Source organism: Chiroxiphia lanceolata, chromosome 3, assembly GCF_009829145.1.
Source record: "Chiroxiphia lanceolata isolate bChiLan1 chromosome 3, bChiLan1.pri, whole genome shotgun sequence".
NCBI classification, from domain to species: Eukaryota; Metazoa; Chordata; class Aves; order Passeriformes; family Pipridae; genus Chiroxiphia; species Chiroxiphia lanceolata.
This window is the reverse complement of record NC_045639.1, coordinates 35,945,995-35,969,354: the sequence shown is the minus strand read 5'-3', so window position 1 is coordinate 35,969,354 and position 23,360 is coordinate 35,945,995. Positions and strand designations below refer to the sequence as shown.

At 37.3% G+C, this 23,360-nt stretch overlaps 1 protein-coding gene across 2 annotated transcripts in view; it reads right to left on the bottom strand.

The window, feature by feature from the left end:
• The window catches only part of SMYD3 (SET and MYND domain containing 3), a 409,206-nt gene that overhangs the window by 45,104 nt on the left and 340,742 nt on the right, over nt 1–23,360 (bottom strand). For both annotated transcript variants that reach the window (XM_032682896.1, XM_032682897.1), the window contains exons 9-10: nt 17,274–17,361; nt 13,876–14,050 (exon numbers count right to left, since the gene is read on the bottom strand). In XM_032682896.1, coding sequence (XP_032538787.1) covers nt 13,876–14,050; nt 17,274–17,361 — 263 coding nt within the window. The remainder of the gene's footprint in view (nt 1–13,875; nt 14,051–17,273; nt 17,362–23,360) is intronic.

Sequence of the window (23,360 nt, the reverse complement as noted above, 5' to 3'; positions counted from 1 at the left end):
CCAGAACTAGCACAAGAGATGAAACTCTAGCCTTAAGGAAGCCAAGAGAACTTTTCCAATAAGTACAACAGTGCCAAGTATTGCGCTTGATGGCTTTGAATTTTTTCCAAGAACATTAACCAAAGACTGTGTTGACTTTGATGTATAAAGGAATGCAGACTTGACAAAACCTCTCAACCTCATCCAGGCAGTGTACTAAGAATGGCTGTGTATGCAATGACTTTTTCTTCCACTTAAACTTCAAGTAACACTGAAGCTGCAGACAGGATTCAAGATTTTCCTTGTTTTTAAAATTTTTTGTCCTATTTTTACCCTGGTAATTTTTTTTTGCTCTATACATTAAAAATAAAACAAAATAATTATAACATACCAAATCAAAAATTCTTAGCACAAAAAGCAGGCAGGAAAGCAAATGTTTTCACTGATACTGAGCAAATTCTAAAGCATTCATTGAGATGCAGTATCACAGAGCACTATGCGTGTAAAATGTAGATGTTGAGCTCTGATGTCATCATTTCTAAGAGAAATATGGGCCTCAGCAGAAACAAATACACTGGCTGCTATTTATGCCTCTTTCCTGTTCCCTGCACCTTCTCCCCTTCCCCAATGGTGGTAAGAAGGGGCTTAGCTTCTGCCCATAGCAGTGCCACTGAGGTGAGCAGCAGTTGTAGGAGCCCCTAAATTTATCAAACTCCTTGTGATTCATGGTTGTTCTATGCTACCATAATAAGATAGATGTGAAGTTTTTTCACCTCCACCAGGATATCAAAAACTGCTTTTTGTTATGCGGACATTTTGGTGTCTACTAATACATTCGAACATGAGCTTAACTTCTCTCTTTATAGGCACTCTCTGTGTGGCCTCTTATTTCCTATAGACTTGTGGGAACTTCATACGCTTGACATCTCTGTCTTTATGCAAATTGCTAGGTAGCACCAACAAGCAAAGACACAGACAACACAATCACAGAAGCCTCATTGACACTGAAATGTCTTTAATTTCTTAGAGGTTGCTGCAAGACCGAGCTCTTACTGGGGCAACGCACGGCAATCTTTCAGCACGTCCCTGACCCTTGCCATTCCGCTCTCCAGTGCTCTGGGTGGAAAGAAGATGCATGACACGCTATTGCTAGGAAAAATTGAGGGTTTGGCTCTGTTTTTTTTTCTGCAGTTATACAGGTTTTCCCATGATTTGTGTAGTCAAGATTCACCTAGGTTTGAAAAGGTACGACATTTATTGAGCCTTTTAAAAGCATGCTAAAGATGTGTCCTCTCACCAACAGCAAACTAGCCCAATAGGACATCATATACCATATCCTGAAGAACATATAAAATGTAGTTTTAAAGTTAATTGAATACTCCAGCAAACATAATTCACTAGTAGAATTATATTTCCATTTTTAATATTATTTCTTACTCCACTCGCTCCAGGCAAATTTCTCGCAATCAGATGAAACAAGATCTTTGCTACAGGTATAGAAATCCTGCACTACACAGAAGGCAAGACAGTAGAAATCCATATCCTTTTTTAATTTTGGGAGGCATATTGATTTGCTTGCTTTCAAAAAATGAAAAAACCCCAAGCTTCTGAAAATCTAGCCTTTCTTCACTTATTAAGCTGATTTAGTTCAGTATGATACAATAGGATAAATGTCAATGGAGGTTGCCTGAAAATTCCATGCCAATGTTTAACTTGGTGCAAATTTTGGAACAGAAATTGTCACTGTCATAATGGCACACAGCTTAAAATCCTTGGAGTAGTGACTACGGTGAAGCTTTGACGTGGGGTTTATTATTTCTTCAGATTAGCAAATGGTGGAGATTAGAAAGTCACCTTCAAGGATATAAATGTAATGTCTTCCTTACATACATACCCTAGTGGAATTCAACTTACAACTACATCCATTGTCTGCAGAGTTTTACAGTATGCTTCAACAGATATGTAGGATGTTTAACATTTTTTTAATTAAATGTTACAGGTTTTTATATAATTTCCATACAACTCTACCTCATTTTTAGAGATGCTAGAATTTTAAGACATGCCTGCTATGGACTTAATTTTCCACTGAACTGTAATGAGACTCCAGTGTCTTATTCTTTATGTTTTTGTAGAATCCTTAATCTTTTTTTTTCAGTTCCTTAGGATAAATCCTCAATGATTCAGTGATTTTTATCCACCTCATTATTTTAGAAGAGAAGCATGTCTTTCAAACAAAAGTTCCTTCTTGATGAATTTCTGTGCACCAATTAATGTTGGGTTCCTCACATTTAGCTACCAGCACCTTACTGGAAATTCAAGCATATGTGGCCTGTGTTTATTTGGGTTAAAACAAGTAAGCATCAAACAAATCTGATAGAAGCTGCATGCTTGCACAAATCAATCTATTTTACAGGTTCCATCTGCTCTTAAGTGCTTCCCAGAGAACAAACACTGTGTCACTTTACCACATATTTCCATTGCACTATCCCAAACACACTTAAGCTGCTGACAGATTAATGCTTAGTTCACTTGTGGCGTACATTCTTGGGTTCTTACACATGTTCTTATAAGGAAATGGAACTCACTAAGCACTTAATCACAAGTTGGGGTAGTGTTATGGTCTTGAATACAACACACCAACTCTGTTTGAGGAACAGGCTAAGGCATCTCTATATAAGTCGTCTCTGTCACTGGTACTGCCAAAGACTCTGGAAATCAAATTACTTTTGTCAACCTCAGTTAAACGAAAGCAAGTAGAAATTTGCCAAAGGGTAGCCCTGTGGGCTAGGGATGAGCCACCTGAGGAGTGTGCAGAAATGGTCTAAGGATTGTGCCCTTTACTGGAAGCCAACTTGTATGGCTTAAGTGTATATTGGCTTGAAGTCATTACAAAGAAATATTGATAAAATGACTGCAAAGACAGGGAATAAGAAACAGATACAAAAAACAATAGCAAAAATTACATGTATGTAGAAACATACAACCCAACTTTCTAAATATATCAGCAATTCAGTTAATTGTGAATTTACCCGGTTAGGAAGCAGTGACAGCAAGAGGAACTCATATGAGTGTATGCAAAATGTGAACATACACTATGAATATCGGCATCTGTGCTTGAGAGAAAGGTGAAGTTTCATGGAAAATCCTTTGCATCCTTACTTGATGTAAACCAAGTTCAAATGGTTCAGAGCAGTCAACAACTTCACCTGGTTTTATGCTTAAATAAAGGACACAAAAAGGAAGGGATAAATAGCAGAGAAATTGTAAGTAAATTTTCTTCTATATTCAACCTGGTAAATATTTATCCAGTTCTGATCTTTGAAATAGATTTTACAGAAGAAAACTTAGCACTTCACTCCCTAAGCAGACCGATCCCCCATTATGTACATCACACCATTATCACCAACAGTGAATCTTAGAATCATAAAAGTTGGAAAAGACCTCTAAGATCACCGAGTCAAACCGTTAACCCAGAACTACCGTGTTCATCAATAAACCATATCCACAAGTGCTACATCCACACACCTTTTGAATACTTCCATGGACAGTTATTCCATTGCTTCCCTGGGCAGCCTATTGCAATGTCTGATCACCCTTTCAGTGAAGAAATTTTTCCTAATATCCTATCTAAACCTCCCTGGCACAACTTGACGTCCATTTCTCTTGTCCTACCCCTGTTACCTGGAAGAAAAGACTGACCCCCAGTGAAGGGCTTTTGCCATTGAATTGTATGTTGCTGAGTGCCATGGTGAAATTGGAATCCACAAGCCACCTCTGATTTCCACAGAGATGTGTCCTTTTGATTTATGAGCAACTTTGTTGTTACTCTTCCCTTGCTTAGCTTAGCAGGGTCTGAGTACAACTCACTGTGGGTTTTTCTTAGTGTCACTGGATGCAGTAAATGCTCTCTACCCTGGTGTTTTTCAAATGCAAAGATCAAGCACAGTGAAAGTCCTCACCCCTGCAAATGGGATGAGAAAAATCCTGTCCTGCTGCAATACTTGGAGTTGTTCTTTGATGGACACAGTTTAACACATCAAAGGATAACCACTGTATTTTCTTGTTTTCTTCAAGTATCAGAAGACAGGAGTACCTCCCTGGCACAATGCTGGTCTCAGAGCAAGGGAGGGGGTTGAAAACACGGAGTACTTAATGAAATTAACAATTTCAGTTAAAGTCAATACACTTTTTATTTGTATCAGAGATTATATCAATGCTCTCTTACATGGAAAAGACCTTCCCCCCACCTCTGTTTTTCTCTCTACGGGCACAAGCAACCTTGCACAATTTGATAGCATCTCTTGATAAATATCCAGCATTGGTAGAGCTCATTTGCACTGCAAACTTGCCAGCAAGACAATACACAGATGAACTGAATCCAGACAGGTAGCAAGAGATAAAGCTTGAGTATGCATTCAGGACGTTATCTTACTGTAAGCATGTAAACCTGTTTTTCATCTCAAAATTCTGAGATGTTGAATTGGTAGAGGTAATATTACCCAACTTGGTTACACATTTTGAAATCCCTTAAAAAATAAAAGGCCTTGTGACAGTGCAGTACTGAGACAAATATCTAAGATAACTTATCTTTACCTATTGTCACGAGAGCAAGCAACTAATTAGTAGGACATTCCCCTGGTCATAAGTTACTTTGTGGGATTTTTTGGCAAGATTGGAGAAGTTACAATGTGTTTCATAGGACACAATGTCTATGTTTCAGAACACCTCAAATTGCAATATGCAGAAATTTCCCATTCTCCCTCAGCAAGGTCTCCAGTTGTATTTACATACACATTTTAAAAACAGCTACTTTGTGCTGCTGTCTAAAGCAAAGTTTTCCACAAAATGCTTTGGTAAATCTTGCACATTCCCCATATGTTGAGAAAATTAACATGCTAAATATTTTTTCCTTTTTATGACTGTATATACGGGGTCTTTTGTTTTGCAGCAATGTAGGATCTAATTCCATTTTTTTAAAGTCTGCCAAGCACACTATTGCATGAAAATATTTTCTTTTCTCTTTCTCTTTTCTAGTTCATCAACAATGATTCGAGTAGAAAGACCTGGTTCAGGATGCTTCTACTTGTTGGTTGTCGCTTTTGCCAGTTTTCAGAAGACTTCTGAAGCGCTGGCCAGCCTTGAAAGTACATTAAATCCTTGGTGTGCATCATTCAACATACCTGAATTAATATGAAATGAATTCATGATGTTGTTGTAATGAACACACTTCGATTCCAGAACTTTACCTTTCCTTCTGGCAGCCCATCAGCCATATCTTCCAAGAGCACACTGCATGGCTAGAAAAAGCTGATTTTTCCTTTAGCAAAGTTTTTTTAAACTGTGGCAGTATCCTTTTTTCTTTGCACTCTCTCTTTTTTATTCTTTGTGAGAATGGGGAGAAGTTTAAAAAAAAGGCTTTTCCTACCTAATTTTGATATTTCTAGGCTTCTTGTCATTGTTCTTTGGTTGCCTATACCCTATACCTATACTCTTCCTTTACTGGTCGTGTGTGCCTTGAATACCTCAGTTTTCCTCCAAGATGACTTAATTTTGTTGTAAATTACATATTTTTTATTATTAATTAGTAGAATTGCACCATTTTCCGAGGGTGAGTTTTTCCTCTTTGATATATTTATCTTGCTCTCCCTTTTGTCAGTTTTTGTGGCCCTTTTTGTGACAGCTTCTTTCTGTTTCTCTGAGCCTTTTTTTCTTAGCAGTGCTATAGCCTGCCTTTTGTTAGCCTTCCAGCATTTCTAATCAGTTACTGTCTTTTTTCAGCTGTCTACAAACAATCATCTGCTTTTTGTTTCTTCCTTCTTACTTTCATCTTCAAATTCACCACAGTAAAGGTGATTCAGGCTTCTGTGTCTTGCCTGATGATGAAATGACAAACTGAACCTGAGGAAAGAGGTTCCAGTATACTCAGGGGAAGATAAGGACATCTGGGAGAGGAGAAGCACTGAATCACCTGCTTAACCATGGAACTGGTTTGTCTGAAGGCTAACATCTCAGGATTAGATAAAAACAGACAGTGTTTGGGATTCTGGCCTAAAGCAGCTAGAATTTCTAATAGAAAACTAGAGTAGAAAGGAAGGAAGAAGCACCTTCGGTTGCAGCCAAGGGAATACATGCAGAAGGATTTTACTGGTGAACGTAGGGTCACAACACAACATGAACTCTCACTCAAAATTGCATAATTCAATATTAGATGTTGTACAGATAAGTAAGGAGAAGATTAGCCATTGACTAAATTTCTGAAGGCCAGGAACTGTTGTATTTATGAGGTAGCACAACCAATGCTTATGTAGCAGTCAATATTCTCAGCATTTCCTTGAGTAGCCCCCTGCGGCACAATTCTACTGGTAATTATATGAGGCAGAGTGCTATCCTAATGTGGCTGTGTCATTTCTCATACCAAGATCAGATAATTTAGAATTAGTTTAGATAATTTAGAATTAGTTTTGATACTTCCAATGTTCCCCATATAGAAGGACTGGATTTTATGGTTTTATGGGGTTAAGGAAAACTGACTAACAAACCCTGACCAAGGCAAGACAAATATAGCTCATAGAGATTTGATATGCTGGATAAGAGTATGCATGAATCTGTACAACCAAGGTAACATTATGCACAAGCTCAGTAAATACAAGAACTGAAAAGAAAGATATTTCTGTTTTTCAGGAACATCTGAGTAATGCATTCCTAATAAGATCTTCCATTACATTTTAGCCCTTTAATGGGTAAATTCAAGATCTGGTGAGTTTGTAGGCTACCATCACATCAGTAAATGTGTGGTCTCTAGGATTTGCTCACTGCAGTAACTTACCTTTTCCTCTCATCTGCATATTCTTTCTTTTCCCATCCTTTCATGCCAATATCTGTCTGGGAAATTTCAGCTTTACTCAGCGTCACCTATTTTACTACAGAGCTTCTCTGATCTTCACTCTCTGGTTTTCCTGGTGGATGGATCATCTCACTTGGAATTTATTAATTCCCTGGTACAGTTCTTATTTGACAATACTTCAATTTTCAGGGTCTGCATGCCCCTTTCAAAGCAACGTCTTTACATCACTCGCTCTCCCTTGGCCAATCTCATTGAGTCACCCTTTAAACAAACTCTATATTATTCAATTTCTTTGCTCTCCTTATTTCCTGCTTCTTTCCTCTTCTCTTCCTCATGGCTATGTTTTTTCTTTTCAGTAACTTTTCTGATTTTTCAATAGGAAAAACAATACTGCTTTTTAACCTTTCTCAGATTTTATCTCTAATGTCGCTTAGACTATTTTCTTGCTTAAATACCCCAACTCTCCTTTTTCACTACTGTTCACATCCCCACCACAAGAAACTCTTAATTGATTTCCTCCTTAAAAGTACTGCCAAGTCTCCACTCTATGACTCCTCAACTCAAACTGACAATTTATTCAAACAAAGAAATAGATATTTTCTGACTAAAATCAGATTCTTCCTAATTCTCCCCTCAGAAAATGCATTGTTCCTTACAACTTCTCTGCTTCTTTTTCCTGCATGACCTCTCTCTTTTTTCTCTTTCATCAGAGATAGAATTGTAAGTTTGTCCTTCTTTTTTGTCTCACTTTTCACCCTAACTTTTGTCTCTAGCATAGCTTTTGCAAAGCAATACTCAGTTATAGTCAAAGGAATGGAAAACTCCACATATGCTTCTTATGTCTCTATTCTTTAACTGCTAATTGTTCCCTTGACATCACTCCCCAGTCCTATTTTAGTTCAGGTTCTAAACAAACCTTTGTTTAGAATCTGTATGTCATCAACTCCACCCTTTTCTTCTTAGCAAAATTCATACAGACACTGTGAATTCCCCAAAATTGTTCTCAAAATCATTCCAGCTGAATAACTAATGTTGCATTTTTTTCACAGCACACAGGTCTTTGTAGTATCCATTCATGCACTGGGAGGCTATTATACGAGAGCTTTGTATTTTCTTAGTATATGTTTAACACTCGCTTCAATTTTATTCATGTGTGTCCTTTAATTAGTGTGTAATAGCAAGCAGACTAATGAAAACAGCTCAGGTAAGGTCTGCATAAGTCAAATTGCAAGCATGCATGTATGAAAAGGAAAAAAAAGGATCCCTTTATTACAAGACAAAGACACCAATTATTACTGCTTCTGTTAAAAAAATTCAAACCAACAAAAATGAAAGCCAAACTGAATCTTTCAGTTCTGGTAGGCAGATAGACTAGGACTAAAACCCTTATTTGAGATAAAGCCTGAACTGAATGGTAAACATCTTAATCTGAAAGAGATCCTACAGTGAAGAAAAAGAAAATAAATCTCTACAGATAAAGTTATCATTGGTAAGAACACAGTTCTTTTAAGAAGTGCCTAAAAACACCCTGGAAATGCTATGTGAGAGATGGAGAAATAGCACTTGTAGTTGTGTCAGAGAAAAATGAAACTCTGGGAAACTTAGTAATTTAGTTCACTAACATCACTAGGAGATCACTATCTGTAAAATTCAGATTCAAATAGCTCCTGGCATAAGTGAAAGGTGAAACTAAAACTAAACCTGAAACTAGAAGCTCAAACTGAAGATAGTAAGCACCATTATAGAAATATAGAGTGACCAGATGAACACTGACAGAAAAAATATTGCAGCGATGGAGATATTTAAGAAAATCTTAGTCTACCTAAGAAATGCGATATAAACTGAATTAACACTGATGTTGCTGAACTTCTACTCATGTGTGATAGAGTATATTTGGCAAACTAGTGTCATCAAAATCATACCTGAAAAAGAGCTGGCATGACTGGAGAGAATAGTAAGAAATTCTACCCATACACACGCTATGTGAAAATGAGGAAAGGTGCATTTATGGGAGTGTGTGTTTGCAGAAGTCATTGAGGATTATGCAGGTCAGCATCACTTTGGGGAACAAGACATAGCTGTGATGGAAAGATGCAAGAAAAACAGCTAGGAAAGAACCAAAGAATCCAAGGTGGTGGTGCTATGCAGACAAACAGTAAACCAGAAAATCCATTTCTTATGTTGGAAATGGATTGATTAGGATGTAGATAACTTAGGCACCAGACCAGTCATAAAACCTTTCTTTTTCATTTTTGGAAAAGGCTGTTGGGACTGAAGGGGAAGGAAGAGGGGAGGAATGGAAGACCTAAGTGGGCTGCTGAAGTGTTTTAAGGGATTCCTAAATATATTGCCCAGTGACAGACATTCTCCCTGTTTATCTATAAAATAGGTACACTGAAGCCAAAAGTTGTGCAAATATTGCTAGAAACATCTGTCTTTTGGAAGAATTATCAACAACGAACCCGAGACAATACACTCCCTAATTTATACTGGGTTTTCCTCTTCTTTTGACATATTTTTCTCTAACCATGAGCGTTTTCTAAAACCCCAGCAAAGTGAAGAAGGTAGATTTTATTCTTTCTATTCTTTGTTTCATTCTTTCTTTGAATTGCTTTCTCCACCTTCACATTTTTCTCTCCCTCTATCCCAGAGGTAAGATTTATGTTTACAACTGATGGTTTATGATTAAGACTCTGAACTTTGGTCACTGAATTAGTACTGTCTGTAGGTTCAGAAATCTGCCAGCCAGGCACGAGTCCTCAGGGGACCTCCCACAACCAGGGTGCCGACTGGCGCCGAATCTCGGCTGTAACCCTTAAGCAGTAGCATCCCCCAGTGGCCCTAGTTATCACTGCAGTGATAACTTTTTTAGATAATTTTAGGTACTCTAACTTTCAATGTAAATTCAATTCAAGTGCCTCCGAACTAGCCAGGACTCAGGAGTCTGTTAAACTCAGTAAAGAACCATATATACTTGATGAAAAAAATTATTTTCAGTCACTGAATATACCATGTGTGTATTGCAAAACACATAGCTGTAAAAGCAGGAATTTTTTTTTTTTTTAAATGCATTCAAAAAGGGGGCAAAATCGGATCAAAAGAAAATCAACTTCTTTGTTGGAGAGCCTTCTTGAAGAAGAGAAAATAGGTTTAGATTTTGTTCCAAGAATATTAGGTTCTAGAGCTATTTTTGACTTTTTTACAAGATCAGGACTCATGGAAGGGATACTTTAGCAACCTTCAATTTTTAATCTGCCTTTTGATTGAAGTTCACATATTTAGAAAATATACTCCATCATATATATTGAATTAAAATTCTAAATCAAAAATCCCTGGTTGGTGTTTAATTCACTCAATGAAAATGCAACCCTATTCTCAGAAAATACTCAACAAGAACATCCCACATCCCAGCCTCTATTCTTCAACCCAGCCCTTTACAAAACAATCCAAAACTGCGCTCACTGGGATTGCTTTCCCTGTTCCCTAAAAGAACTCAGTTGTTGATGAAAGGTGAAGTAATTGGTACTTCAAATTGTCACTGGAAGAGACTAGGAGAAGGTAGAAGGGCACACAAATGATGCACAGGTAACACAAATATGGGATGCTCGCTCCTACCCAGCTCCCTCCCACTCCAGAAGCAGAACAGACACATCAGCACAGTCCCTGTATCAGTGCTGACTCAGCAGAGAGAGGATGGAGGAGGAAGGATGTGCAAGGCTGCCAGAGGAAGAGCCAGAACAGCACTTCTGCACAACTCTTCTGTATGGGATGAAAAGAAGGAATTTTCTCTTGTTAATGTTGGAACCCTCCAGTAACTTCTAATGCTGCAGCAGTGGAGATGAAGGGTTGTTAATTAAAACAACCCATATGAAAATCAGTGGGACTTCTACATTAGCTTGAAGTTCAGCAGGGGATTATAAGCAGTGCAGAGCAGAAAACAATGAACATTTGTCCTCTCTGTATCAGAATCTCACCAGACCTGACGCCACAAGAGCCCAAAGAGGTGACATGGCTTTACCCAGTAGGTAAATCCAGTAGGTCTATGGCATCACGTAGTTACTTCTTTCCTCCTATTACTCTTGTCACAATAGCTGAGTACCTCGAGTAGAGTTTTATAACAGATGCATAATTCCATTCTCTGGCTGCAGTGTGAAGCACAGAATACTTGAGACAAGCGGAAAAAAAACCCCCAAGCCTAATCCCCAGAACATATGTGCCTTCTCAGTAATTTAAGGGCTAATTGCTGGGGTCCTTCCTCTGAGGTAACCTAAGGGAAATCTGTCTTTCTCAGTATCTCTGAATCTGATCCTTCATGAGCAGCAGTCAGCCCAGTGTGAATGTGCTAACTGAGATATGACAAACCCATGTAACAACTCTTGCTGATATTCTGTTATTCTGTGGTTAAGGCTCATGAGGATTTTTGAAAGGAAGTTTATTTTTGCAAGCTGCTGAGTGCTGACTATGACGTGGGGCAGCTTTCACTTAGGCAAATGTCTTAACTTTTGTTAAGGCTCTTGGGCAGATAGGCTATTACTGCGACATTTACAAGTAAAGCCTGACTTGGCTTAGGCTATTCAGTGAAAAGAGATGTAGGTTTTAACAAATAATAGACAGCTATTTTTCAGCACAAAGAGAGAGGGCAGCTTTTCATTTTGGCAGACACTACCTCTCCCCTTCTTTTGGAAGTTCTAAAAACATTGCTAACAGTCCTAAACAATGCTCCTCATAGGTTATTGTCACTACCTAAAACATAGGGGCTGGTATTCAGCATGACAAATCAGTTTTATGTAGTTTAGTCATCTATCTCTGCCAGTTGCATGAAGTGGATGATTCTGAAAAAGTCAGCAACTATCATAATGAAAATATACATTACGATACAATGTGTCACACAGCATTGAAAATTAATCCTGCTGCTAAAGAAATAGAAAATGCACAATAAACACATTACCTGAAATTAAAAGTGGTTTTGACCAAATCTCCAGAGCCTTTAAAGTTGTAACAATGATTTCCTATTTATATGGACTGTGTGAATTCTCAGGTGATTCCCTGTGGAGAGTTGTATGAATACTTTTTCCAGAGCTGAGGAAAGGAAAATAGGTAGCTATAATGGAACTACAGGAGCAGCCAAGCAGTAGATTGATTCAACAGGAGAAATTCAATGTATCCCAAAAGATTTCCTAGGATTTGCTCTCCTGCTGCTTAGGGCACAATTTGTTGTAATGAGAAACTGAGGATTTTGTTTCAGGTGTCAAAGCTTGTAGTGATGACTTGAAGGTATAAAGAAAAAGCAACAACTGAAAATCACTCTTAAATAATGCTTTTGGATGAGAATAGAACAAGGACAAGCTCTTCAAGGTGCAAAAAAGGTCAAATATCTCACGTAAATAACATTCCTTAAGAGATACTAATTGGATGCACAGTTGAACCCTTTCCTTCATCTCCAAACTGCTGCATTAAACAGCTTGAAAACTACAGTACACTTCCACAAGCAAAACAAAGAAAGCTTTATTAAATTATCTGGTAAAATTGCACTCAGTCTCACTGTAATCTCTGCTCTCAGTAATGTCTGCAGAAAAAAATACTCAGTTTTCAGTTGTGAAGAACTGAGCTAACTGAGTTATAAAAAAACCCAAACCAAATGAAAAACAGTAGGTTCGGGTTTTTTATTTAATAAGGGAACATTTAAACAGGCAGACTATTCTGTTCGTCTGGAGCATGCCACATGGTAGAAAGCTGGCAGGAAGCATGTTCTGCTGCAGTACTACACAAGCCATGTTTAAAAGGTTAAGTGGGACATGCTCGACATGAATTTCACCCTGCAGAAATGCGAAAATTTGTAGGTATTCATGTCCTCCTCTGTGAAAAGGAATAATCTTTATGAACACAGTGTTACTCTACCACTGTGATGTACCACAGCCTATGCAGGTTTTATTGATAATCACTTTTTAGTGAAAGCTCTGAAACACTATGTTGTTTTTCAAGTGGAGCTCAGAGTTTTATTCAGAAACAGACTGCCACATGGAATTTCCTCAGGCAAAATGCTGAATGATGATGGCATCCCCCTTTGAATAGGGAAAACATACAAAATCCAAAATGTTCATATTCACAGAAGAACATATTGTTCAGCACTAGCATGCTCCTCACACTTTGTTCTGAAACATTACATGGTGTAGCACCGGAGGAGAAATGGATGCTCCAAAAAATACCTTACCAAGAATGAACATTCACGTGTGAATGACATTACATTTGGACATTTGGGACAGGCTTACGCTTAGTTACAAACAATGCAACTATCTAGAACCCAAAGATTTGAGTCTTAAAAGTTTTTACAACACAGACCAAAGCAGATAGCACCTGCCCTTTCTCTAGTAGATGACCAAAGTTGCATTACAGCTCCAGGCTCCAATCAATTTCAAACCTACCACATGATGTATGATCTCCTAGACTATCCCTCCTTAGCAACAAATGACTATCAGACTCAGAAAACCTCCCAGCAGGTAGCATAGGAATAGGTACTGACTAGGAGAAAAGAAAAGTAAATCCTTCACCACTTTGGTTCCTTCCCAAAATAAGGATCAGGAGCTTTTTAATTTCCAGTTGAAATTGCATTCTGCAAGCCTTTTTTTTTATCCTTTCTGTAAATTCTATGTATAGAGTATGCAGAAAATATACACTGTTTCAACCTGCTACCTGTCCCTCAGGTCTGACCTATCTCAGCATAAAACACTGATACCCTCATGTCAATGGAGTCTGAACCAGAAAGTCAGTTTCTGATCAGGAATGGGGGAGCATCTGAACACATAAAACAGCAAGGAGCTAATAATCAGTTATTATTATAGTTCCTGTTATCATTCTATTTCCTCACAGCCTGACTGTGAAAGCAGAATGGGAGTTCTGCCTCATTCATTAACCTAGAAAGCAATGTACACAAGAAATGTACACAAGAAATAAAAAGAGTAAGAAGAATCGAGATGAAGTACAGTCTTTGTTTTTAAGGAGACAGTTAGCTCTCCCCCATCTTTGGAACCAGCTGAACCAATTACACCTCTTACCTGTATGGTTCCAGAGTTCTGAGGCCATAACACAATGCTTCTTCCCAGGATTCAAGGTTAATACAGGCATCCATGGCACAGTCAAGCATTTTCAGCTGATAGATATTTGTATCTGGTAGGTGACCCATGTTACTGCTCAAGAGATCCTGGCATCTTGCCAGAACATGCTTCCACTCTGTTATTGGCCTTAGTTAAAGAAATATATTTAATCAAACAAAAATACAAGTTCTAAATGCTGTTTAGGAAGGTGTAAGAGTTACAAAGCATTAAAATAGAAAAGCTGCCATCATTTCAGACTCTGCTACAATTCTTGAAAGCACACTTGAACGCCAAAGTAGTAGCTTAGGTAACTATGTTTTGCTTACATCTAGCAAAACAATTTCTAAAGAAGGCAGTATTTTAGCAAAAAATGGTAAAAGAAAGATGACAAATTGCAAGGACATTTTCATACACAATAAAAATTCAAATAACTTTTATTTAGGTGCTGAAACATTATTTACTTAAGATACTCCTCCAAATCTTACAGCCAAGGGCAAGAGCCCATGGAAATGCTTCTTAAAAAATGTTTCAGTGGTTAAAAAAAGAAAATTATGTTTTTATATATTAAATAATGATACATTCTTTTAAGCTGACCAAGATTTTTTTTAAATTCTCATTAAATTAGAACCTTTTCTTGAAATTAAATAATTTTCTTTCTCCTTGAAACAATTATAAAGAGCATTGTGGATTTTTTTCATGTACAGCTGCATGTTTCATGCATGAGAAAGAAAAACATCATAGTTTTTATGTCTGACTAATTGAAGACTAATGAACTAGGCAGTACAGAAGATTTTCACCTCCAACGTCACATGAAGATTTTTTTTGTGAGTTTGGAATAGAGGAAAAGTAACCTGGGGCTTGCATTCACTTTATTTGGATATTCCTTACTACAAAACACTTATTTCCATTACATTCTACACTGATTCAACTTCTGTGTGGACCAGATTCTTCTCTCTCTGACCACACCTAAGCTGAACACTTTAAGAATTTTCAGTTTTAAAATGAGTACTGTCATCTGTGACTGCACTCATGGGAGTCCCAGAATGCAAGCAGTCTAAACACCAAAAAGACACCACACACATCAGTAAGAACAAACGAAATAAAGAAAAAATTAGACTTATAGTAAGAGAAGTAATAACATTGATTGTATCATAGTCCTTTCCATACAATCAGTTCAAGGAAGTCCGGCAGCTATCTTCACAACATTACTGAAAGTACTATTCACACTAATCCAAGGATGAGTTTAAAGTGTACAATGTGAACCTGTGATGAAGTAATTAGTCCTTCTTGAACATGGGAATATTTACCTACTTAAATTTAAGAATGTGACCACTACATGGCTGGGCCAGGATTTATAGCATGGTTGTTACAAGGTTAAACTAATTATTTGTGAATTGCTCTCATGCCCTTGGATTGAAAGAACCATATAAGGGAAGGAATGTGTTATTATAATTGCACCTTAACCTTTATATCTCTGGCAAACATCCATGTATTCTTTACAACTGATTAAGGGCAGACAAACAGAAGAGTGGGGGATATTATTTCCACTTAATACAATTTTTGTAGAAAGTACAAAGCACTGACATTCTTGAAAGATTACCGTTTTAGCTGATGCATAGTCTGTCTGCTCTTACTTCTTGTTATTCTGCTTTGTTCACTGACTAGCATCTAATAACAGATGTGCTTTATAACAAAACCTGTTGGGACCAAATTTGTAGGTATGTAAATTACAACTTAGAAAACTCTCTGTCAGCTGCAACAGGACAAAAGAGAAGCTGCCTATCCTGTATCTGCCCAAGACTGGAGGAGGACTGCCTCAAGCAGACTCTCTCTAACTGTAGATTTAGCATTACAACAATTTATCAGTTATAATCAGTAAGTCAGACTGTGGGAGTCACAAACTTTTTCAACTGTAGAAACTGTTGGTTTAATTTGTTAAAAAAATAACATTTGCAGAAAATGATAAGTATGTGCCTCAGTCAGCCAGGAAGGTTTTCTACTCATTATTGGCAAGTGGGCAAAAGTCAAGTTCCCTCTTCAGGTACTGCACTTGCCAATGTATGTTAATTAGCACCAGTATTGTGGTGCAATGGAAGGGAAGATGACATATTTCAAATAGCCCATGATTGAGAACAGAAGCTGAACAGACAACAAGAACAGATTTTTTTCAACCAGTCCTGATACCTTTTACTAGGATGTATTTGATTAATTTTTAAGTATCAGTTAAATCAGTAATCTTAATTAAAGACCTTAGTAAATTTAATTAGGTGCAATTCTCCTGCAATTAAATATAAGAACATTAAATAGGACCAGTATTGTGACTCCATAGTTTTGGTATAAAAAATATTGCAACTTTAGGTTGCATACCTATAATTTAACTTTCACGTTAAAACATAGCCCCTCAAATATAAGTGAATGCCTGAAGGTCTATTTCAGTATTGTCTGTCTCAATCCAGTGACAACAGAGGAACTTTAGACAGACTAGAAACTATACAAAAATTAAAGTAAGATGAGATGAGTGTTTCTCCTTTGCCAATGAATGAATCTCTCTGGATTAGAAAGAAACAAACTCAGTTGTGTAGGTTTTTTTCTTTTTTGCACAATAAGAATTGTAATCACTTGCTTCCAGCCTGGAATAACACTATGCAAACCTGCTTTTCATGCTGCCAAAAAGGAGTACTGGAAGATTAAATTCTCTCTAGGTTGAGAGAAAGCCCATGTTTCTAAAATGGTAAGACATCCTGCCACAATAAGCCAAGTTCACAGTCAGAAAAATTCCACTGATTAGACCAAGATAAGAGAGAGATCAATATACCCATAGTATTCCAGTAAAAATCTCCATCTCTCTTCTGCTCATCTTTTCTTGGTTGTTGCTTTTCACTAATTTCTTTAATTGGATTGAATATCTACATGACAGCCATTAGGCTCCAGTTCTGTTTATTAGTGCAAGATCATCTCATTCAATTTGCTTAATTATAAATTATTATTATAACTTATTATAATGATTCTATAATGTCTGCTGTGAAAATAATTTAGCAACCTTTTTTCTATTTAAAAGTGGATTTATATGAAGCAGTGGGCTGCAATGGCAGAAATCCAAACTTGAATGAAAATATCCCTTTACATCCTAGGTAGCTACTATCCCTTCCATGAAGCAGTTCCAGTCCAGGTAATCAGAGACTATATTAATACAATTATGAATAGTACCCATTTTAAACATCAAATGAATTAAAAACATTAAAATAAAAAGAATGAAAATGTAAGTAAATTAATCTCAAGAGATGAATTGCATACTAAGGGGCTTTCTAGACTATTTTCACAACTGAATGACAAACTGTGGCATGTCACTGAAAGGATACCTTCTTTTGATTTCGGATATCTCACTTTATTTACAGCGTCTTTGACTTCTTTCCAGGCATGCTCTTCACCGGCCAGTTTCTCAGAATCCTGGTTAATTGAAACAAATGCATTTAATGAGAAAAACAGTAAAATGAGAATATGTAGTAATGATGAAAAACAGGGTAAAAAGATTTCACTGCTAAAAGCTATTTGTAGAGACTGTATTGCTATTTTTTGTAAAAACTCAAAAAATCATTTCACCTGGCAATCATACTCATCCTGTGTTTGGAAGTAAATGAGATGATCTAAAGAAAAATGAATGTAAACTTGGAAACATTAAATTCTCAAATGAGATATTAAGTTTGCAACAAAAACTATGATCAACCAGAAAACAGAAATAATAGCATGTGATTTTTACTATTAAAACACATTGAGAAGATCAAATTCTTTCAAGGGCCTTCTATCTAATACTTCACAGACCCTCAGGCATACGGTATAAAAGATTTAGCAAATAATTTTGATTAACTATGTGGTGATTATAGAGTTTTTACAAAGAGTGGAAGGCTACTTTCATCCGTTACAGTTATGAACATGAGCTTACACAAGAAGTCAACGACTCAGAAAAAGCTGAACTTTGGTTTAATAACTCACTGCTATTTCTTCCCTATTCCATTGGATTCTACAAACAGCTATATTTTCCCATTGCTTTGTCATAAAGAAAGCAAAAATGATTAATGGTTACAGCAGTAAGGAGAAAGTTTCCCTTTTCAACTCTTTAGCAGTGACTAACTGCATCTTAGGTAAACCACTCAGAACAAATTTATTAAAGCATCTATAGACACAGTTATGCATCTTAAGAGATTTCCAAAAACATCTAGATATTCGATTTCCATTGCTATAGCATTTAAATACCTCTAAAATCTGGCCTTTAAGACACTGAAGTTCATTACCTATCTTTCCTTATGAAAGGCCCTACTACTTCCAAAAAAGTTTTTTAAAGTGCAAAGTCTTGCAGGAATATTTCAGAAATACAGTTCGAAAAAGATCAGCCCTCAGCAGGGGTGGAGGCCTGCAGATGAACAGAGAAGGTGTATTAAAACCAAGCACTTTGTAACCAACAGATGCTCACTGGGCATCAGAGAAGTACTTCCACTGAAACTCCTGTAATCTGTAACTACCTAGAATTGCATAATTTTCTTATCCCACTGTTCCTTTTTCAGAACAGAAAATATTTACAGTGAGAATCAGCAGTTAGTTTCGGATTTAATTTGCAGTTTTGTCTTTCCATCTGCTTCATGAAACAGCAGACCTCTGTGTATTCCTGGGATGATTAAATCAAGATTAAACTGAGATTGTTCTCAGCTGCCCTACCATTCTGTAGAGCCTTACAAGGAGGGTGGTATGACCTCACTGCATTTTGAACATGTACTTCCCCTACAATCAGTTCTCTGATCAAAATAATCATCTGGAAATAATTTTGTGCAGAGATGAATTTGCCACCAGAAGCCATAAGGTTAGGACAAACAAGCTCATACTGTAGAAATTTTGTCACTGGAGTTAATGTACCTACCCAGCCCTCTAACAGCTTTGCAAAAGATGTATGCTGAATCTCCTAGCATCAATGTAACCTCTACAAATTTCTATGAGACTACATCTACTTCTTAACATAGCCTGTTAACCTGTAGCAATCTCTCTAAAATGTCTTTGTGGATCAACTGCTGCTCACTGATTGATCAAAAAACCAAAAAAATCTAGCCTGTAAGATGCTAATAATGATGTCTGTGAAATTTTAGGTTTAAGGAGCTACCAAAACAGAAAAATTGTCTTAGGCTATCTTTTCTCACTGGCCCAGGCATCATTCTCAGTGTTTCTTTAATATGGTGTAAGCCTAAAACCTCGGAAACATGGGAATTGAGAGAGATTTGTAAGTGAAAGAAGGAAAAAAGCTATGCACCAAGGCCAATAACTGATGCATCATCAGGGCTCACTTCGCACACAGCAAGACTGATGGATGAATCAGACTAAAGTGTTCACTCACATGGGATTAATCTTCCTCTGTCTAGTGCAGCCTTTCAAAATGCTTTCCATTGTCTTCTAGCATTTCACTGACAACACAAAGCAGTGCAAGGCTGGGGTTTCCTCTAACCTTTAAACTAGTGCACAGGGTTAAGTCCACGCTGGCTTCATATCCAGGTAGAGAATACAGTGTGTCTGTTGGACCAGTAATCCCCCAGCCCTCTCTGGATTCACAGTCTTTATCCCTTTTGTAAGAGAGTTTAGGATGGAGGGAATCTCTGGGGAGGATTTAAGTCACAGGTTTCAATGAGATGTTTCCTGTGTTCTCAAGATGAGGCATTTTGGGGATTGGCTGACGTAAGAACAAGGAAAAACAAGGCTAGCTGGGCACTTCACACCTCTGTTCTTCATCAGATTTCCATCCATGAAAGAAGTCCAGTCCTTTCCTAAGCACTAGTTCAAGATATGGAAGCTGCTTCCAAATAGGCAGCCAAGTAGGGGCTGCAAAACAACTAGGAGAGCCTGTCACCAGGAACGCTTCTGCCTTGCAGCCTAATAAGCTCTTTCCAAGTAAGCTGTTTCTCTGCCTTGGACAGCATCTTGGAAGTCACGGCTATGTGATATGATTAAGCCAGCTAAGAATACAAAGTTGCCTTGGAGTTGGAATTATGAAAATAATTGAAGTGATAATTAGTTACACTGAACTGTTTAATTTAATTTAACAGCATGACGTTAACAACTACGGGATATACAGCTTTCCATGGAGTAACACCTATTCAAAGTATCACTTTTCAGAACATGTTCCCAGTCAAACCTCCAGGTGTGCAGACACAATAAAGGAATCACAGAATCACAGAGTATGCTGAGTTGGAAGGGACCCACAAGGATCATCAAGTTGAACCCTTAGCCCTGCACAGGACCATCCCCAAGAGTCACACCATGTACCTGGAAGACGGGGTTTTTTCATCTATAGAAACGAAGAACACCAGCTGAAGAAAAGGAAAAGGCTTTTGAAAAAGAAGGAGGAGTTAGCAACTTTTGCCTGATTATTTTCCTTATTTCTAATACTGACAGGAAACACAAGGGTTCGATCCTCAGAACAACAAAATATTTTTGTTTTGGTCCAAAAAATAATTAGACCAGAAAATTTAGTCACAAAAATGCATGACAACCTTATGACAGCTGAAACCGGCATGCTTTACGGTTCAGCTTTTGCATATAGAAATGTGCTGGAGAAAACCAAGACTAGAAGCGTTGAAAACTCTTGGGGAAAGCAGAAAAGACAGCTGCATCACATGCTCTTCTATGGCAAGAAGACACTGCAATACTCTTAACACAGGTACAAGCCATTCGAGGCAGAAGCACCACTGAATCTGCTAACTGAATCCATAGTTCAGGGCACAAAGAAGACAAAAATTACTTATTTTGAACAATTATTCTGGATGGGAAAGGGTTCTAGTACCTGCTTTCCCCTTACTCCAAGCATCTGCAGAGAAAACTTGTTCATTAAAAGGTGAATTAAGACGCAACAACATCATTTCAATTTCATTCCTCCATTCTTCCAATACTATGGCAGGTGCTGCTACAGCTTTCTTGATAAAATACATCTGGGGATTTATCTCTTTACACTGAAGCTTTCTGGAAATCTCTGTGGACTACCTATCCCTGATTAATTAGATCTGTGCTTCTAATGCTCTAGACGAAAAAATTTCCAATTATATTCAGTTCTTCTTGTAAAACAGGCCATAAGCTGAACTTCACACCTGACACTTTTCACCTTCACATCTTCTTGAATTTACAGTACATAAAACATGAAGGCCCACCTACATAATTCCACCAGAGAAAATTCTGCCTTTGAAATCTTTTTGGCTCTTCAAGGTGGGCAAATGCCAAATATTTTGTAAAGCAAAATCTTCCTGCCATAAAGAATCATACTTCCTCCCCCAAATTTCACTACTGAGAAAGTTTGCTCTATAAAGGATTCAATAATGAGATTAATTTTTTAAAAAAATATTTGCTTGAATAGCATAATTTCTATAGATTTTGGATCAGAACAACATTAGTTGTTGTTTTTCTTTAGAATACTTCCGGCTTTCATATCCAATGATTCTCCACAGTTTTAAGGTTGTAGCTACTCATTGAAAACTTCTTTCAGGAGCCTGAGAATGGACATGATCAGCTCTGCCCAGTGCATCCTGTAAATGCTCATAAAAATAGTTTGTCATAAAATATACCACTAAATGTCAATATTTGCTTTAAATATTACCATTTTGGTTCTGTTAGTGACACTTGTAAAAATGGAATTATAGCCACTCATAACAAAGAATTAACGAAGGAGAGAGAAATAAGAAAACTGGAGGGTATTTGATGAGGATTGTAATCTATTTAAAGAATGATCAAATATAAAATGTTCTGCCATTCTCATTTGAAGTGATAGGAAGATTTATTACAAAAGCATCATCTCCTGAAACAAGTACAGACATCAGCCACCACAGAAATAAGCATTTGAAATAATCATCTGTTCCATTCTCTACTATTCTTTTCCCATTTTCTTTCTAAGAATTAGTTCTTTCCCTACCTCTTCTGCTATTTAAGTGTCCTGAACATATGCTATCTTTAATGGAACTCTCCTTAAAAAGGAGTATAATCTTCAAAGTACAGATAAATGTTTCCTTTCTGCTCCTTTACACTGCTACTCCTTCCCAGACTACTCTTCTGTTTCTTATACTTCCTAAGAGTGTTCCCTGTCCATTAATTTCAGGCACCACTGCTTTTATACACTGTTTTAGCAATCACTGTTCTTTCCTATCCCAGTATTTAAAATCCAGACTGCTAAAAGATTCCCACATGGACAGCATGTCCTCTGAGAGAAGGTATCCCTCATACCAAAACAAGCACAAGCCAACCAGTAAGCATCACTGCCCTCTCTGCCCAAATGTGCTCCCACAACCCCAGGACTGCTCATCTGTAATGCACTGCATCTCCAAAACTCTCATGAACATTGGAAAGATTGATTAAGGGCTAGTTGTTCTTTCACACTTAGGCTACAGGATAGAAAATAAAAAATGGATTTTCTGTCCTCTCTACAAAATTCATCTTTCTCCTTCTCCCAGAAGGAAAGAAACAAGAGAGAAACAAGCCAAAGATCGTCCACAGTGAGGAACCATGAAGCCGTCCTCGCCTCCCTCCACAGAAGGGAGAAGGGGTGACTGGGAACTCCAAACAGTAAGCAACCCCTATATCTCTTTTTCTCCTTTCGAGCATTCCTCCTACTACAAATACGTCCAAGGGCATCTTCACTCTGTGTCTGTTTTCAGTATTCAGGTATCCAGTCCCACATAGGTAGAAATAAGCAAAGCTTTGTAGGAGGTATTGGAGTTCCAGGTTGCCCTGAGAGAAGTAAAAATAAGGACTAAAGTTTTCCCTGACCAGTATCTTCTCTTAACCACCAGCAAATGTCAGTTTTACAAGGGTAAAAACCTTTAAATCATAGTTCAAATTGAAATTAGCAGTCTAATATTGGGTATGATACTTTTGCAAGAGAGAAAAACCACATCAAATAATAATGTTAGCTTTTTCTGGACACAAAATCTATTACTATATAATGATAATCCTGTGAGAACAGAAAGCAATAACTCTGTTCTTGTTCTCTTTTTTGTGGAAGTTTTAAAAATATCTTCAAAAAGGAAAGTTTTCTGAACTTCAATATTTTAACTCTTTAAAAGCTACAGATACCTCAAATACCTGAATATTTCATAGAAATTGCTGATCATTGCTTATGATTTGCTTAATTTCTAAAAACTTAAGTGGCAACTACAGATGTTAATCTGACAAAACAATTCTGACCAACTTGACAGGTTCAAATCAAAAGAGGTTTTCTTAGTTTTTTTTCCAAGAAAGTGTCGAGGAGCTTAAACACATTTAAATAAGGGCACGACATTTTAGAGCAGTTCTCTGATACATTATGCTCTGAAAGCATAAATAACAAATTTCTATTTCTGGTTCTATCTAAAAGTTCAGCAACTACTGAATGTATGTTTCTAGTAAACTCAGTAACTCATTTTCTTATACTAGGCAGCAAAAGAAAAACA